The sequence below is a fragment of the Euleptes europaea genome, chromosome 2 (genome assembly GCF_029931775.1).
Source record: "Euleptes europaea isolate rEulEur1 chromosome 2, rEulEur1.hap1, whole genome shotgun sequence".
NCBI lineage: Eukaryota > Metazoa > Chordata > Lepidosauria > Squamata > Sphaerodactylidae > Euleptes > Euleptes europaea.
This window is the reverse complement of record NC_079313.1, coordinates 121,936,336-121,954,787: the sequence shown is the minus strand read 5'-3', so window position 1 is coordinate 121,954,787 and position 18,452 is coordinate 121,936,336. Positions and strand designations below refer to the sequence as shown.

General features: G+C 44.5%; 1 protein-coding gene across 1 annotated transcript in view; it reads left to right on the top strand.

The window, feature by feature from the left end:
- BCAS1 (brain enriched myelin associated protein 1) overlaps positions 1–16,924 on the top strand; it is a 73,179-nt gene extending 56,255 nt beyond the window's left edge. The window contains exons 11-13 of the mRNA XM_056844606.1: positions 553–618; positions 11,694–11,948; positions 16,788–16,924. Of these exons, the coding sequence (XP_056700584.1) occupies positions 553–618; positions 11,694–11,948; positions 16,788–16,865 (399 nt within the window). The 3' untranslated portion in view covers positions 16,866–16,924. The remainder of the gene's footprint in view (positions 1–552; positions 619–11,693; positions 11,949–16,787) is intronic.
- The last annotated feature ends 1,528 nt before the right edge of the window (positions 16,925–18,452 follow it).

The following is an 18,452-nucleotide window of genomic DNA, read 5'->3' as shown; positions in this document are numbered from 1 at the left end:
CTGTGGAAATGAATTATGTGCTAAACATAAAACATACTTGATCTGATGATACCAGATTATTGCCTCTCCTCTGCATAACATATGTACACTGGTTACTGTGTACAGGAAATTCTAGCTGGCAGTCCTGAGATTTCAGCCTAGCGTCCTGAAGCTCTGAGAATGAGCCCCCAAAATATCAGGGCCAGAGACTGTTCTGGTAGCCATAACGGGCCCTCTTCCTTAGTGGCCTTCCATCCCATGCACTGGGAGAAGCCTCTTGGACTTGCCCAAAAGAGCTGTCCGTTCTCAAAGCTACATAGGTCCTTCAAAGGACATGTCTACTGAAGAAGTGAGGAGTCCCCAATTGAGTCTGAATAGGATAAGCCCAGGAATCTCCCCAGCTTAGGAAGAGGAGGGGCTGTGCTGTCCGAAAGTTGTGATCTGAGAGTTGTGATCTGCCTTCTCCCTTCGCAAAGGCAGAGTTAGAGGCACAGGGGCCTGACCGGTGTCACCTATTTGAGCAGATTACCACAGAAGCACTCTAGAAATGCACGTAATCCTTTGTTATTTTAGTCAGGCAGAAGTGATGCAGGGGTAACCCCTTCAGAAGAGGTAAACGATCGAGCGCCTGATGAGCAAGTAAGTGTCCGGCTCCAATCTTACCTTGGTGATGGGCTCAGCTGCTCAGAGCTTTACTCAGGGCCAGTTCTCCAGCCAAACCACCCAAGCAAATGCTTGGGGTGGTGCAATGAAGAGGGCACTTATGGCCTTCAGGGGCTCAACTCACTCCTGGGCATCAGTGGTACAGGAGGGGAGCAGTATCACCTCCTGGTCCTGTGCCCCTGCCAGCCAGGTCCAAGACAGTGAACTGCCCAGACGTGTCCAGTAGTGGCAGGTTCAGCAGGTGATGAATTTGTGGTGACCAAATACCTTGAACCAGCCCTGCCTTTGCTTTGGTTTCTAATGATAACATTTGTCACCGTTTCATAGAATACTCTTGTTATGTCAAGTTCGGCCTCTGACCTGTTGTATTCCATTCATTCTTTGTTTCCTAATAATGTTCAGATTTAATGTGGCACTGTTAGTTGTTGTTTTTTTAACTTTCTTTGAAAGCAAATCTTGAAAATTGGTTAAGTTAAAAATTGTTCCATTACAGTCTTCGTACACTGGACTAGTTGGTCTGAACTCTGGAATCTCTCCAGTATAAAATGTGGACCATTTGAGCAGCCTGAATAGGCCAAACTAGCCTAAGCTTGTTGGAGCTTGGAAGCTAAGCAGGGTTGGCCATAGCTGGATATTTGGATGGGAAACCACCAAGGAAGACCGGGGTTGCTACCCAGAGGCAGGCAATGGCAAACCACCTCTGCTCATCTCTTGCCTTGAAAACTCCATGAAGGTGTGACTTCACAGCATCTAATTATTATTATTTTTATACAAGCAGTAATTGTCATGTAAAGGACAAAATGCAGCCTCAGTTCCACAGGCTAAGCCCTCTCAGTTGCCTGGATAAGAGGTCAGCTACCTACAGGCTGATTTCCATGAGACAGAATTCACAGAATGGGGCCCACAGACCCTAACTGTGAACTCCTCCATAGTTGTTCAACATTTGTCTGTTGTCCTCTATTCCTGCAAGTGATGTTTCCTTTCTGGATCAGGCAGTGTGGTGCAGGAGGAGATTCAACCCCCTCCCTTAACTTCTGGGTGGGGAAATTACTGGAGATTATTGGGGTGGAACCTGGAGCAGGTGCGGTTTGGAGAGGGGAGGGACCTCAACAGCATATAATGCCATAGATTCCACTTTCCAAAACAACCATTTTATCTAGGGGAACTGATCTCTGTTAACTGGAGATCAGTTGCAATTCTGGGCGATCTCCGGTCGCCACCTGGAGGATGGTAACCCTACGGTCCCTGTGCTGTTACCCCAAACAGAAACAGTCCGAAGAAGGAACTATTTGGCCCACTGCAAAGGACCAAGTGGCAAGCATGCCTGCCTGTAGGGCTGCCAGCTTCGGGTTGGGAAATACCTGGAGATTTGGGGGGAGGAGCCTGAGGAGGGCAGGATTTGGGGAGGGGAGGGACTTCAATGTCATAGAGTCCAATTCCCAAAGCGGCCATTTTCTCCAGGTGAACTGATCTCTATTGGCTGGAGATCCGTTGTAATAGCAGATCTCCAGCTGATACCTGGAGGTTGGCAACCCTACCTGCCACTCCTATGGCACTTTCACACACCTTGGATGATGTGCTTTCAATCCACTTTGGTTTGCAAATGGATTTTGACGTTTCACACAGTGAAATCCAGCTGCAAAGTGCATTGAAAGTGGATTGAAAGTGCATTATTAGGCATGTATGAAAGGGCCCTTGGTTTTCTTCAAAGGAAGAGCAGCGTACAACTGTAATAAAGAAACAGAAAACCATTCTATGTATGCATAGCTTGAAAGCTGGCAGTTATTCAACTTTTAACATTGAGTTTTGCAAAGACGGCACTGGTGAGCAGTTTGTTCAGTTGACTGTCCCCTTGGCAGCAGCTTTGTAAAGGAGCCCTTAAACTGGCACCAAGGCTTATCAGGGAGCCCCGGCATTAGCATGGCCCATACCCAACTTCACCACTTGCAATATTTCACCGTTGCCAAGAGAAACCATCACCTCCATTTATCCTTACAGTGACAACAGGGCAGGCGAGTGAAGAAGGGGAAGTCACTGAACAGCAATTGAATCTGACTGTTCAGCGGTCCATTCTGGATCTGCAGTGGAATATCCCATTTTGGGGGTGGGGGGCAGCCATCTCCTCGGATGCTCTGATCTCACTTGCTGGGTCTTTACTAAAATGTCATATATCAAAGAATGACTGATTCCACTCCAAAGTCAATGAGAATCTTTCCTTCAGCCTCTGGGGCTGACGTGAGAAGAAATCCTTAGGAAAACATGCCATCCTGTTAATCCGGTTTCCCTTTCTCGGGAAGCACTAACTGCTTATGAGATGAGACAGGCTGTCAGGTCTGGATCTGCCATAACAATAAGAGGGGTGAATGTATGGTTCATTATTTATAGCTTTCGTTTTGTATTTCCCGCTCTCGCTTCCATCAATATTAAAAGGGTCGATTTCAGGCTTTACAACATTAATATGGAGACGTCTGGCAGATTATCTGCCTGTATTGTTTTTCCTGAGATTCAGGAGAAAATCTACCAGTATTCTGGCTGATCCAGGGATAAAATGACATCCTTTACATGGCTCCAGCAGAGGCTTTTCTTGACATCCCCATTATCTTCCGCTGAAACATAAAATAGGAGACATGATGAAATTAACTTTAATGTCAGTGTAAGATGTGAACAGGAGCACAGGTGCACACAAAAGAAGAGGGGATGAGAAGGGAGAACCTCACAACTCCAAGGCCCATCCTCAACCTCCTAACCAAGATTTGAACCTTAACCAAAACTTGTATGTGTGTGCTGTCAAGTCACAGCTGACGGCAGGGTTTTCAAAGCAAGACACGTTAAGAAGTGGTTTGCCATTGCCTGTCTCTGTGTGGGCTGAGAGAGTTCTGAGAGAACTGTGACTGGCCCAAGATCACTGAGCAGGCTTCATGTGTAAGAGTGGGGAAACCAAACCCAGTTCACCAGATTAGAGGCTGCCGCTCTTAACCACTACACTACGCTGTCTCTCTAACCAAAAAGACTGAGGTAATTGATCATTCCGTAGCAGTTCTATGCAATAAAGGAGGACCTATTTGGAGTTACCAGCTAGGGGAAATTTTCATTACCCACATTTTTTTAATGAATTAAGTACCCATGCAGACTCTCAAAGAGAGTTGTACAATCTATAATTGTTATGAAACCAGATTTTTTTAAACACTAAGGAATGGTGGCTTAGCAAATCAGTAGAGTGGCTTCAGTCTACACTGACTGATTTCAGTGGACTTAAACTGGGATAGCTCTGAGTACGATTGACCTGTCAGTGTGTCTTTTATATAAAAACCAGTGGGGACCTGAGAAAATTGTGGCGGGGATTTCCCCCTCCCACCAAAACGCAACTTCACTGCCTCAACACAGTGAAGGGATTTAACCCCCTCAATTGTATTTTAATGTTTTCAGGTTTTTCTGCAAACCTGGGGGGTCCCCCAAGTTTGCAAAACTGTTTTCTGTCAGTGTGGCCCCAATCTATGGATTTAAGTATCTGCAGATGGGCCCAAACTTGACTATTAGATATAAGATCTGATATAATAATGATAATAAAATGGAATGCTCAATTTTTTCCCATACATGTCTTGTTTCTGTAAATACTGAGAGTCACGCCATCTAAGAACCACTTTTGAAGAGTCTATGGCTTGGACCCAGTGCAGTTTTTCCATGGGTGGAAGGATTTCCATCCACAGAGTGACTTTCTTGCCACTCCCTTCCCACCATAGCCTGAAACACTCCAATTAGGGCTATAGTGGGACTGGGGAGGAAGGAAAGTCACACTCCACAAATGAAAAATCCGTCTGCCCAAGGAAACACCGGACTGGATCCACAAACATTTGTTTCTCAGTGCCTGACGTGGACATGACATCCAAGACTGATGGATACAGACCTGAGCGTGGGGAGGGATAAATAATAATTGGAGAGCCAAAACAATTCACTTGGTTATCTTGGAATGCCAGAATACTAACAGTGCCACTTTGTCGAAGGCTTTCACGGTCAGAGTTCATTGGTTCTTGTAGGTTATCCGGGCTGTGTAACCGTGGTCTTGGAATTTTCTTTCCTGACGTTTCGCCAGCAACTGTGGCAGGCATCTTCAGAGTAGTAACACTGAAGGACAGTGTCTCTCAGTGTCAAGGGTGTAGAAAGAGTAATATATAGTCAGAAAGGGGTTGGGTTTGAGCTGAGTATTGTCCTGCAAAAGTATTGTCCTGTAAGTATCAAGATAATGTGCTAATGAGGGTATGGTATGTTAATATGGAACCATTGTATCCTGAAGTGATCTGTTAATGTGTGTAATCCAAAACTAATCTGTATGGCTATTGTTGAATGTTGTCTTTGTCTGGAGGTGTTTCAGGGCAGGAAGCCAAGCCTTATTCATTCTTAAACTCTCCTCTTTTCTGTTAAAGTTGTGCTGATGTTTGTGAATTTCAATGGCTTCTCTGTGCAATCTGACAAAATAGTTGGTAGAATTGTCCAGTCTTTCAGTGTCTTGGAATAAGACCCTGTGTCCTGTTTGTGTCAGTCCATGTTCAGCCACTGCTGATTTCTCAGGTTGGCCAAGTCTGCAGTATCTTTCATGTTCTTTTATCCTTGTTTGTATGCTGCGTTTTGTGGTCCCGATGTAAACTTCTCCACAGCTGCAAGGTATACGATATACTCCTGCAGAGGTGAGGGGGTCTCTTTTGTCTTTTGCTGATCGTAGCATTTGTTGTATTTTCTTGGTGGGTTTAAACACTGTTTGTAGGTTATGTTTTTTCAAAAGTTTCTCCATCCTATCAGTGACTCCTTTAATAAATGGCAAGAATACCTTTCCTATGGGAGACTGTTTTTCTTGAGTTTTCTGATTTTTGTTTGGTTCAATGGCCCTTCTGATTTCATTCTTGGAGTAGCCGTTTGCTAGCAGTGCGTGATTTAGATGGTTAGTTTCTTCCTTGAGAAACTGTGGTTCACAGATCCGTCTTGCACGGTCCATTAATGTTTTGATTATTCCTCTTTTCTGTCGGGGGTGGTGGTTGGAGTTTTTGTGTAAGTAGCGATCTGTGTGAGTTGGTTTCCGGTAGACCTTGTGACCTAACTGAAGGTTTGATTTACGGATGACAAGGGTATCAAGAAATGGGAGTTTACCCTCAATTTCCTTTTCCATGGTAAACTGAATGTTTGGATGGATATTATTAAGATGGTTTAGAAAGTCCATTAATTTTTCTTCACCATGGCTCCAAATGGTAAATGTATCATCTACGAACCTGAACCAGACTGTAGGTTTGTAAGGTGCTGATTCTAATGCTGTCTTTTCAAAATATTCCATGTAAAAGTTTGCTATTACTGGACTGAGTGGACTTCCCATAGCTACTCCATCAATCTGTTCATAAAATTCTTGATCCCATAGGAAATAACTTGTTGTCAAACAATGGTGAAATAAGGCTGTTATATCCTATGGGATCAAGAATTTTATGAACAGATTGATGGAGTAGCTATGGGAAGTCCACTCAGTCCAGTAATAGCAAACTTTTACATGGAATATTTTGAAAAGACAGCATTAGAATCAGCACCTTACAAACCTACAGTCTGGTTCAGGTTCGTAGATGATACATTTACCATTTGGAGCCATGGTGAAGAAAAATTAATGGACTTTCTAAACCATCTTAATAATATCCATCCAAACATTCAGTTTACCATGGAAAAGGAAATTGAGGGTAAACTCCCATTTCTTGATACCCTTGTCATCCGTAAATCAAACCTTCAGTTAGGTCACAAGGTCTACCGGAAACCAACTCACACAGATCGCTACTTACACAAAAACTCCAACCACCACCCCCGACAGAAAAGAGGAATAATCAAAACATTAATGGACCGTGCAAGACGGATCTGTGAACCACAGTTTCTCAAGGAAGAAACTAACCATCTAAATCACGCACTGCTAGCAAACGGCTACTCCAAGAATGAAATCAGAAGGGCCATTGAACCAAACAAAAATCAGAAAACTCAAGAAAAACAGTCTCCCATAGGAAAGGTATTCTTGCCATTTATTAAAGGAGTCACTGATAGGATGGAGAAACTTTTGAAAAAACATAACCTACAAACAGTGTTTAAACCCACCAAGAAAATACAACAAATGCTACGATCAGCAAAAGACAAAAGAGACCCCCTCACCTCTGCAGGAGTATATCGTATACCTTGCAGCTGTGGAGAAGTTTACATCGGGACCACAAAACGCAGCATACAAACAAGGATAAAAGAACATGAAAGATACTGCAGACTTGGCCAACCTGAGAAATCAGCAGTGGCTGAACATGGACTGACACAAACAGGACACAGGGTCTTATTCCAAGACACTGAAAGACTGGACAATTCTACCAACTATTTTGTCAGATTGCACAGAGAAGCCATTGAAATTCACAAACATCAGCACAACTTTAACAGAAAAGAGGAGAGTTTAAGAATGAATAAGGCTTGGCTTCCTGCCCTGAAACACCTCCAGACAAAGACAACATTCAACAATAGCCATACAGATTAGTTTTGGATTACACACATTAACAGATCACTTCAGGATACAATGGTTCCATATTAACATACCATACCCTCATTAGCACATTATCTTGATACTTACAGGACAATACTTTTGCAGGACAATACTCAGCTCAAACCCAACCCCTTTCTGACTATATATTACTCTTTCTACACCCTTGACACTGAGAGACACTGTCCTTCAGTGTTACTACTCTGAAGATGCCTGCCACAGTTGCTGGCGAAACGTCAGGAAAGAAAATTCCAAGACCACGGTTACACAGCCCGGATAACCTACAAGAACCAGTGCCACTTTGTTTTCTCATTCTTTCAAAAGCTGTATCATTGTAAATCTTGTAAACCTTAAGCCTTGTCCATGTCCTGCTCTTTTTTCCCTCCTTTCTGTGGTGTAATAAATTGCTTGATAATAGTTCTTGCTTTGCAAAAGAAAAAAAGAAAAAGGGGGGAAATCACATTTTCTCCATTTGCAATTCCGTGCAGAATGTTCTGTGGCATTGGATTTCCTTGATCAGATCATGGCTTGTCAATCTTCTGGTGGAGTATTTTGATTTTACACAATGAAATCTGTTCCGATCACCTTTCCTTTCTGTAACCCGGTGTCATGTATCCAGTGTCTTTCAAATCTCTTTCTCCTCACCCCCCTCTCTTTTGGTTTCTTGCTTCATGGCTTGGGATTAGAGGAACCTTGTTAATGTTTTGGTGATGGTGTTGCTGGTGTTTGCATACATGTGAAAACTTGCTGGGATCCTATGAACGAGTTCTGTGTGCGCAGGGCTGCTAAGTGGGGGGGGGGAGGCTGGGAGGACAAAATTCCCAGGGCCAGAGTCAGCCGGAAAGCCCCTGAACCCAGTGTCATGTTGCAGTCATGCATTTGCTCCCCCCCCCCAAAGCACTTGCGCTGCATCCACTAGGGGTGCAGGGAGGGCAGAGCATGGTAAGCAGGAGTTGTTCTGACTCTGCAGGCTGCGTTTTTCTGCAATGTTTATTAGGCGGCTGAGGGAAACCCTGGCTTTTCTCAGATCCTGCTAAACCCATCAGCCAAGCCAGTATTGGAGCAAGGCAAAACCAGCCAGGACAAAGTACAGTCATTGCCTAATAGGGTCATAATCTCCAGCAGTCTATGGTTTCCCTCTTCTTTTAGTTCCACGCAGCTCCATAGTTTTGTCTGCACAGCCACATCTTGCAAAGGGGCAGCCCTATCAATGTGTGGTAGCAAATATTTTTTTAAAAAAACTTTTCAAGGTCTTCTCCTTAATTTTTCCAACTCTTTTCCATGCTTTTCTCCTCCTTTGTTTTGCTGTTTTTCTTTTATGATATGCCATACCCCTGTCCCCACTTCTGATTTTCCCCCCTCCCCCTTATTTGTCAGTCTTGGTCTCAACTCCTTCTCAGCCCTAGTTGGCAACTTAGAAAGTATTTAATAGTAGTATAGCAGCAATAGAAGAGCAGAGTTATTATTTCACCATGATACATCAAACTAGTAAAAGGATGCTTCCTTCCCCCTTCACTTGTATAGTACCGTAATAGAATGTTAATCTGGCTTAGTGGTAATAAATGAGGAACAGAAGTTAGTTTAGTTTCCCTTGCAAATAGCATGGGAGGTGTCCGGAAGTAACCTGGGCCAGGATGTTCTGATTCCTTTCATTTTTGGCTCTGGAACTCCCACGGTCACCCTGAAGCTGGTGGCCCATTTTGGGATACCTTGTTTTATTTTCTGATGAGATCTGCCTGTCACAAATGGACAGGCAGGTGGACGTGCAGATTCTTTTATTATTATAGGTGCATGATAACCACCAGCCAAGTGATTTGTTTTGGATCGGGGTCATACGGAGAGCCCAAGTGGAATATTTGGGCTAAAACGCATGGTCGCTTTAGCCTCCTTTATTCCCTGTTTCAGCCAGGATTCAGCCAGGATCGAACGCACATTCGGCAAAACGCATGTGTTCGATCCTGGCTGAATCCTGGCTGAAACAGGGAGTAAAGGAGGCTAAAGCGACCATGCATTTTCGCCCTTTGTCTGGGGGCCCATGGTGGCTCTCGGCAGCCCTGCGCATGCATTAGATAGCACACTTCCTCTTGTGTTTGTGCAAGGCTGGTTGGAAACAACCTTGCTCCAATGGAAGCGCTAGTGCAAGAGGAAGCATGCTGCAGTGCGGAGAAAATCTAGCACGTACTGAACTTGTTCATATGATCCAAGCCTCTACCTCGAGGGGTATGTCCAGACAGCAGCCTCGTGGGCTCCAGGCTGGTCCCGGGCAACATGCACGGCGGAAGGTGGGGAGATGTCTCAGGGTACCTTTTCCCCAAGGAAGACTGGTGCTTGAATTCAGGAGTGCTCAGTGCATACCTTCCCCCTGCTAGACTCTTACCCACTACATTGATTGATGGATGGCTAGCATTGGCGTGGGCATCCTGCCCACCTGTCAAATGGAAGCTGACATAGTGTAACGCTCAACCGTCAGCAAGGAAGCCCCCAGAACATATTTCATCTCAGCCTATGTAGCCTTAGACAAGACCCTGTCTCTCCATCTGAGCACCCCCTCTGTAGTATGGAGTAGATAAAGAGTTGCTTTATTGTGGGTGTAGTAGAGGTAATTGAGAAGAAAGCGTGTGACACCCTAAAGCATTATGTGCACCAACACTTGAAGCTGCCTTCTGATGAGTCAGACCCTTGGTCTATCAAAATCAGTATTGTCTGCTCTGACCGGCAGTGGCCCTCCAGGGGCTCAAGTAGAGGTCTTTCTCATAATCTTTCCCTGATTAGTTTAACTGGAGATCCCAGGGACTGAAGATGGGACCTTCTGCATGCCAAGCAGATGCTCTCTCGCTGAACCATGGCCCCACCCTAGGAACAACAGCTATAATTATTGTTATTTGTCATCATCTGTACTATAAGAAAATGCTAAAATGGCACGGTCAGTTGCCAAAATGAGAGCCCTCTGGACATGCCCTGTGTCAAAAAAAAAATTTCTTTGTGCAAGAAGGAATAAGAAAAATGCAGAAATTTGTATGAAGAAATGCTTTGCAAAGAGTGCAGTTTTCATTCACATGAGCAACCCCACAGTTGTTGTGAGGGCCTACTCATGTGAGCAAGGGTAGCAGGATGAACTCCTTTTTTCCCATATGTGATACATAGGGTTACCAAGTCCCTCTTTGCCACTGGCGGGAGGTTTTTGGGGTGGAGCCTGAGGAGGGTGGGGTTTGGGGAGGGGAGGGACTTCAATGCCATAGAGTCCAATTCCCAAAGCGGCCCTTTTCTCCAGGTGAACTGATCTCTATCGGCTGGAGATCAGTTGTAATAGCGGGAGATGTCCTGCTAGTACCTGGAGGTTGGCAACCCTAATGATACATCTTGATCCTCTGCACGTTGGCTTAGAAGTCAGTCCCAGATATTTCAGTGGGGCTCATTCTGAGTTGAGCAGGTAGAGGATCAATGGTTCGGAATCGGACATACTGGGTAAAGTGGTTTCCACAGGGCTGGTACTATAGCCATGCCCTCCATACATCTGCTTGGGGTGGCACAATAGGGCAGGGGGCACGCTGGTGCAGTGCATGGGCTTGGTTTGCTCCCAGCCTTCAATGGTGTGGGTGGGGGGAGACGAGCACTGCCTCCAGACTAGGGTTGACAACCTCCAGGTACTCATATAAACATAACCCAAAATGTAATGGGAATCAAAATATAGAATACAAAGGTATCATGGAATCAACAATGTACCGAAAAATGGTGTTCCCTTATATGTTACAATTCAGAGATGTTGACCAGGTAAGTATACAATCAGTCACAATATCTCATATTGTTCCTGTAAAAAAGACAAAAGAGGATTTATGACATTAATATGAGATATTGTGATTGGTTGTATACTTACCTGGTCAACATATCTGCATTGTAACATATAACGGAACACCATTTTTCGGTGCATTGTTGATTCCATGATACCTTTGTATTCTATATTTTGATTCCCATTACATTTTGGGTTATGTTTATATGAGTCAATATTCTGTGTGTCTTTGGGTTGAACTTGTTTGTACACAGAAGTGTCTATTTTGATGTAACGTCCAGGTAGTAGCTGGAGATCTCCTGCTATTACAACTGATCTCAAGCTGATAGAGATCAGTTCACCTGGAGAAAATGTCTGCTTTGGTAATTAGACTCTATGGCATTGAAGTCCCTCCCCTCCCCCAAACCCCGTACTCCTCAGGCTCCACCCCAAAAACCTCCAGCCAGGGGCAATGAGGGACCTGGCAACCCTACTCCAGACTCCCGCTGCCACTGGCCGTGTCTGAGCCGAATCCGCAGGGTCTGAGCTCGGAAATGGACATTGGCGGCATGGAAGGAAACAATCGGTGACTCTAGCTTGGGACAACATGATATTTTGGGACCAGCCTTGGGTTTCCACCCAGTTGATGTCAAGGGGCCAAACTTTAATTTACTGAACTGGGGATCCTCCTGCCAAATCAAATGTGTTTCTTACTCTAAAAAAAACAATAACTACTGTTTGAAACTGCTTTAGACCCTGGACTTCCCAGACAGGCCCTTTGCCCAGGCTGAGAGCAGAGAAACAGCAGGTGCGCGGAGCAAAGCGAGCTCAACGGAGATGCTGAGCAAGACGCAAGGAAGCAAAGCGGAAGTCGGAGAACAGCAACAGCCCCAGGAGCAAGAAAGAGCCGAGACGGACTCCCTTCAGAACGGAGGGGATGCTGCAAAGGAAAACACTCCCAAGAAGATAGAGAAGAGACAGTCGTTCGGAGGGTTTTTTAAGGGTCTTGTACGTTACCTTTCCTCTTTCTTTAGCAATCTGCATGTAGCCACAGTGCTGGGAACCTTTCTCGTGTGGGCCAAGCAGGGCCTTGGGATCCATTTCCTGCGCTGATACAGCAGCAGACGTGTTATGCATGTCAGTAGTGTACACGAGGCACATTTTCTGTTGGTCAGGTCAACAACAAAAACATTATTTCTGTTGCTGTCAGAAACATGCGCTTGCCAGGTTTGTCCTCCTGCAGGGTTTTCCAATAAGCACTCACTTATTAAATAAGTTTTGTTGCACTCGCCATAAGAATTACCTACCTGCCAGGTTTGTATACAGGTATCAATCTCTGACAATCGTTTTTTTCCTCTGAAAATATCAGTTGGGATTTGAATGCATTGCACTGGTGATTGAGAGCAGGCTCATAGCCACTGGTAACAACTTTCTATGTTCTGCAGGATATTTGCATAAAGTTGAGATGCAACTAGAGCCCCATGGCTCAGAGTGGTAAGCTGCAGTACTGCAGTCGAAGCTCTGCTCATGACCTGAGTTCAATCCCGACAGAAGTCGGTTTTAGGTAGCCGGCTCAAGGGTAATGCAGCCTTCCATCCTTCCGAGTACCCAGCTTGCTGGGGGTAAAGTGTAGATGACTGGGGAAGGCAATGGCAAACCACCCCATAAACATAGTCTGCCCAGTAAACACAGGATGTGACGTCACCCTATGGGTCAGTATCAATCAATCAATCAATCAATCAATCAATCAATCAAAAGCCTTTAATGGGATATAATATCAGGCCAGTACAAAATACCAATTAAAATGTCAAACATCAGATATATACACAAATTAGGTACAACAATTAACTCCCAGTTCCCTTTTTTTGTGACTCATTAGAGTGTTATTAAGGAATTTGGTAACCTCCTCAGTTATGCCTGGAGAAGTATCTTTCTGTATATATTGTTCTTTAGCTTAATCAGACAGGCCCACCAGGTTTGTAAAGACGGGGTCAATATATTTAAGCTGTATATCTGTATAGAATGGGCAATGGAAAAGGATGTGCCAGATTGATTCAACGCTTTTCAGTGTGCATGGGCAAAGTCTGTCATCATAGTCCACTTTTTGGAATCTACCAAATAAAACTGCTGATGGCATAACATTGAATCTAGCCAGGGAAAAAGCTCTATGCAGATGTGGATTTTCTAAAAGATGAAGATATGAGGCTATGCTACCTGCCTTCAGTGAAAGCCCCAGCCTTAAGGGGGAACAGCTTTTGTCAGCTACACTTCCAAGATCTTAAAATTGAATATCCAAAATTCTACCTTTAATTGTTTGAAATGCTTCCTTTTGTGGAAGCATATACAACTCATCAAGGGAAAGACCCAATGTGCCATGGGTCAGTAATATATCTTTATATATATAAATATATATTAGTTATATTGTGTGTGTGTGTTAAGTGCCGTCAAGTCACTTCCGACTCATGGCGACCCTATGAATGAAAGTCCTCCAAAATGTCCTATCTTTGACAGCCTTGCTCAGATCTTGCAAATTGAAGGCTGTGGCTTCCTTTATTGAGTCAATCCATCTCTTGTTGGGTCTTCCTCTTTTCCTGCTGCCCTCAACTTTTCCTAGCATGACTGTCTTTTCCAGTGACTCTTGTCGTCTCATGGTGTGACCAAAATAGGATAGCCGCAGTTTAGTCATTTTAGCTTCTAGGGTCAGTTCAGGCTTGATTTGATCTATAACCCACTGATTTGTTTTTTTGGCAGTCCATGGAATCCATAATTAGTTATATTAGATATTAGTAATATAAATATGTGTTTGTGTGTGTGTAAGATATAGTTGTAAGTGGTACGATAAAGCTGTTGTTGATGAGCTTCAAAAATCCACAAAACCTGTTTTACTCAGAGATGATAAAGGAATTACAGAAATGAGTATGCATACCACAGGCAACGACAGCCGTACCATACCATTTTCAGCTCTCTGGAAAAATACTGTCTGATCCCAGCCTCTATCAACTCCTCTTCAAACATTGGAAATCTTTTTTTCCCCCTTAATCCTTTGGATGCTGATGGAATTTAGAATGAGTTCCCCAGACTTGTGGCATTCGTATAGAATATTATCTCCAGCTAGCAGGATGTATGGAAGGAAGTCTATATAGCCTGTGGGCTATATTAAGCTACCTACTCTTAGAATAGAGCATCAAAATGACGACCATGCAAGTGAGCCCAACTCCGTTAAAATCCGCTGCGCATGCCTCTTTTGACACAGACAGAAGCCACTGTAGTACAATTTAAGCCGACAAACAAACCAGTCCCACATACATCAATGTCCTTTGACTAATTCATCCCTGCCAGCGCTTAGAACACAAGTGCTTTCAGACCTAGTCTTTGAACTGACGAAACCCCACCCCAGACTTTCTAAAGCAGGGGAGTTGAACTCAAGTGTTAGGAGGGCCTGATATGACATAAATGCCTCTTGGTCGGGCCAGGCCATGCCTCGCCAGCCTCGCCATGCCTCGAGAGTGGGGGGGTGGCGGTGACCTCGGCCAACTTGTGGGCCGGATAAGAGCTCTCAGGGGGCCAAATCTGGCCCTCGGGCCTTATGTTTGACATGTAGGGTTGCCAACCTCTAGGTACTCCAAATCTAACACTGTGTTAGATTAGGAGTAACTACATTTATACACAGAGGTGTCTATTTTGGCTTACAACCTCCAGTTACTAGCTGGAGATCTCCTGCTATTACAACTGATCTCCAGCCGATCGAGTTCAGTTTCCCTGGAGAAAATGGCCGCTTTGGCAATTGGACTCTATGGCATTGAAGTCCCTCCCCTCTCCAAACCCCACCCTCCTCAGGCTCCGCCCCCAAAATCTCCAGGTATTTCCCAACCCAGAGCTGGCAACCCTATTGACATCCCTGCTCTAAACCTTGGCACATAATATAAACAATAGACCCAAGGGGGAATGAAGGTACTAGAAATATCAGATATGCAAAAGGATACAGTAGTACCTCTATATTTTGAACATTAACTTGTTACTTGAATTGGTTTGACGTAACCACAATCTCAAATTGTTGAATTTTCCTTAAGCATATGTTTATTTTGAAACTTTACTTGGTGCATTGATAACCTGTATTTTGTTTGTTTAATTTAAAAAGATTGATGTCAGAAATCCACAATTGTATTTAATGGTATTTTTTTTTATTAGAGGTACTACTGTATCCTTTTGCTAAACTTTGACACAACATCCAGCGCTCGATTGTCAGTTTCCGTGTTTCAAGTGTCACTGAGGACCTGGCTGTCGGCATTTGAGATTGTGAGCCTTTGGGCAGGGTCCTTGGTTTCTAACTGCAAGTCACTGAGTAGTAGGCATTGTTTAAATGAAATGCGATAATTATGGGTTGGATCCGACCAGTGTGATCAATAGCACCGGTGTGTTCCTCCGGCCCAGTGAAGCTTCGGCTGACCCCAAGATGTCGTCCTCTGGCAGAGAAGGCTCTTTCCATTAGGCTCCTTGCACCAGAGAAACACGTTGTCTCCATTAGAACTAGGGTTGCCAGCAGTGGGTTGTGAAATACCTGGAGATTTTGGGGGTGGAGCCTGAGGAGGGTGGGGTTTGGGGAGGGGCTTCAATGTGGTATAATGCCATAGAGTACACTTTCCAGAGCTGCCATTTTCTCCAGGTGAACAGATTTCTGTCGCCTGGAGATTGGTTGTAATGGCGGGAGATCTCCAGCCACTGCCTGGAAGTTGGCTTCCCTACTTGGAATAGACTGGTAGGATCCAACCCACCAACTTTTAGGTGCTACTAAAACTGTTCGCTTAATCCTGTTGTCTGCCCAAAGTCAAATACAGACCATTGTGATCCAAACAGAATATTTGGCTTTAATGTTCCTTATAGGTGGAAGAGCTGTTGGTGAAATTTCAGTTTTTGTAAGCAGGACCAGAAATATTGATGTGTTGGAATTAAAGAAGCTGGTCCTGATTATCTGTCCCTAACATTCAAACCACACCAAGACCTACTGTTTACAGCCTTTCTGCAGGAGCAATTCAGAAAAAGATAACAGCTAGCAATCTACCAACCCAAAAAAGTGTTCTGTGGCCAAGAAAAGTATTAATTACGTCAGGATCTTTTGTGTGCTGTACCAGAGCTGTTTGTATTCTGTGATTCCAGGCAAGCACAGAAAAAAAGTGCAGAATGTGTGCAGAATCTCATTTGTTTTGGTTTTTGCAAATTACAAATAAGTATCTAGGCCTCGCGTCTGCAGAGCCACACCTGAAAGTTTATGAACAATGCCTGGTGAAATAACAGAAGCCAAAGAGAACACTGAATGAGATTTTGAAGGGTCAAGGTATAGAGCTTCAGATAGGGTTGCCAACCTCCAGGTAATAGCAGAAGATCTCCTGCTATTACAACTGATCTCCAGCCGATAGAGATCAGTTCACCTGGAGAAAATGGCATCTTTGGCATTGGACTCTATGGCATTTAAGTCCCTCCCCTCCCAAACCCCACCCTCCTCAGGCTCCGCCCCGAAAATCTCCCGCTAATAGTGAAGAGGGACCTGTCAACACTAGCTTCAGAGCCTGTGTAGGTCCATTCCACCCTCTGCACACCATAATTAGTAAGAGCAGATTAAATTGTGCAAAATTCAGCCAGAAGCCCAAAGTTGCAGAACTCATCTTTTCTTGACACGGACTTTGAGTTACCATAATAAAAAATTTTAAGTGCAAAACAGCTCCGACTTCAGCCTACTTCATCATCTGTGCAAAGAGGCCTAGAGGGTTTTTTTTTAATGCCTATGCGACGCTCCAAAATACACTTGAGCTCTAAATCTCTCTTTCTCTGTCTCTCTCTCCCCTTCCACAGAGCCCCAAACGGATGTCTGACGCTGAAGTGCAAACAGATCCAGTGTCTTTTGTGCCTGCTCCTGTGAAACCCAAGTAACGAATCCTCTAAAGCTATCGGAGAATCACTGGATCTCGATAATTTCTTAACCCTGCAGTGGGGGGAAAAATGACTTCCGGGTTTGGTTCCTATCTCCCTTCCACCCCGCTTTCAGATGCCTCCTGCCAAAATGAATGCTAGGCCTAAGGCAAAAGCAGGTGTACATTTTGAAACCATCATTTACAGAATGTTTTCTTTTAAAAGACTAGTAAATAACAAAGGGTCACTTAGAAACAGTGGGTATGCTGTGAGAGTAAATGAATGATGGGGGGTGTTAGATTAATTTAAAAGGATTACCAGAGTCATCCCTTGACTGTATAAAGCCTTCCCCCCCTTTTTTTTAAATCACAATTTTAAGGTATGGGCTTCTATTCCCACATTTGGCTTGGACCTGCCCCCTTATGTCAACCTAACCCCCACACCCCACACCTGTGTGGCCACACCCACTGCCAATCTCTTTTCTTACCAATAGGGTTGCCAGGTCCCTCTTCGTCACCAGCGGAAGGTTTTTGGGGCAGAGCCTGAGGAGGGTGGGGTTTGGGGAGGGGAGGGACTTCAATGCCATAGAGTACAATAACCAACACGGACATTTTCTCCAGGTGAACTGATTTCTATCAGCTGGAGATCAGTTGTGATAGCGGGAGATCTCCAGCTTCTACCTGGAGGTTGGCAACCCTACTTAACAAATTTCAGTGCATAGTCCCTTAGGTTAGAGCTCGGGTTGCCAACTGTCCTGGAGGGGGGGGGAAATGTCCTGGCCCTTTTCCTGAGGCTTGCCATGTGATAATGGGCAGCTGATCGTTTCATGACATGGGGGTAAATAACACCTCCTTGGTAAATTCCATTAAGTTTTTATGAAAGGGACAGGACACACACACTCACAATGCCACTTGGCAACCCTAGCTAGAAGTAAGATGACTGGTTCACCTCTGATCCTGATTGGAGTTTGTTGAGTTCTGCGGTACTTTCACTTAATGTACACCCAATCCGCACCTTCATCATCTGTGTATTAATTGGGAACATATATACTATGCAAGTTATGTCCTCTGCTCTTTGTGGGGCTATGGTATCACAGTCCTGGCTGTATCTTATCTTTCTCCAGCCCCTTCCCCCAATTCTCGCATAAATATGCAGTTGAATTAAGAAAAGGCCATTGTTTCCCCATTTATTAATAATCCTTGCAATGCATTGAATCCGTTTAATCTGGATTCATGATAGGGTTACCGACCTTTAGGTGGAGCCTTGCAGTTATCCCAGAATTACAATGGATCTCCAAGACTACAGAGATCAGTTCCCCTGGAGAAAGAGTAGCTTCAGATGGTGGACTCTAGGGCATCACACCCCTGCTGAGCTCCCTCACCTCCTCAAACCCCGCCCTCCCCAGGCTCCACCCCCCAAAATCTCCAGGAATTTCCCCACTTCAAGCTGGCAATTCTAATCCATAGATTTAGGACAGCTATGAGCCTGCAGCTGCAGCTGAAGGAGCGATCGAGAGGCAAAGATTCCTTCCTTGCTATAGGCAAGAAGACAGCATAGACTGAGAGGGGAGGTTTATCTAGGAAAGGGTGTTCAAACATGACATTCGCA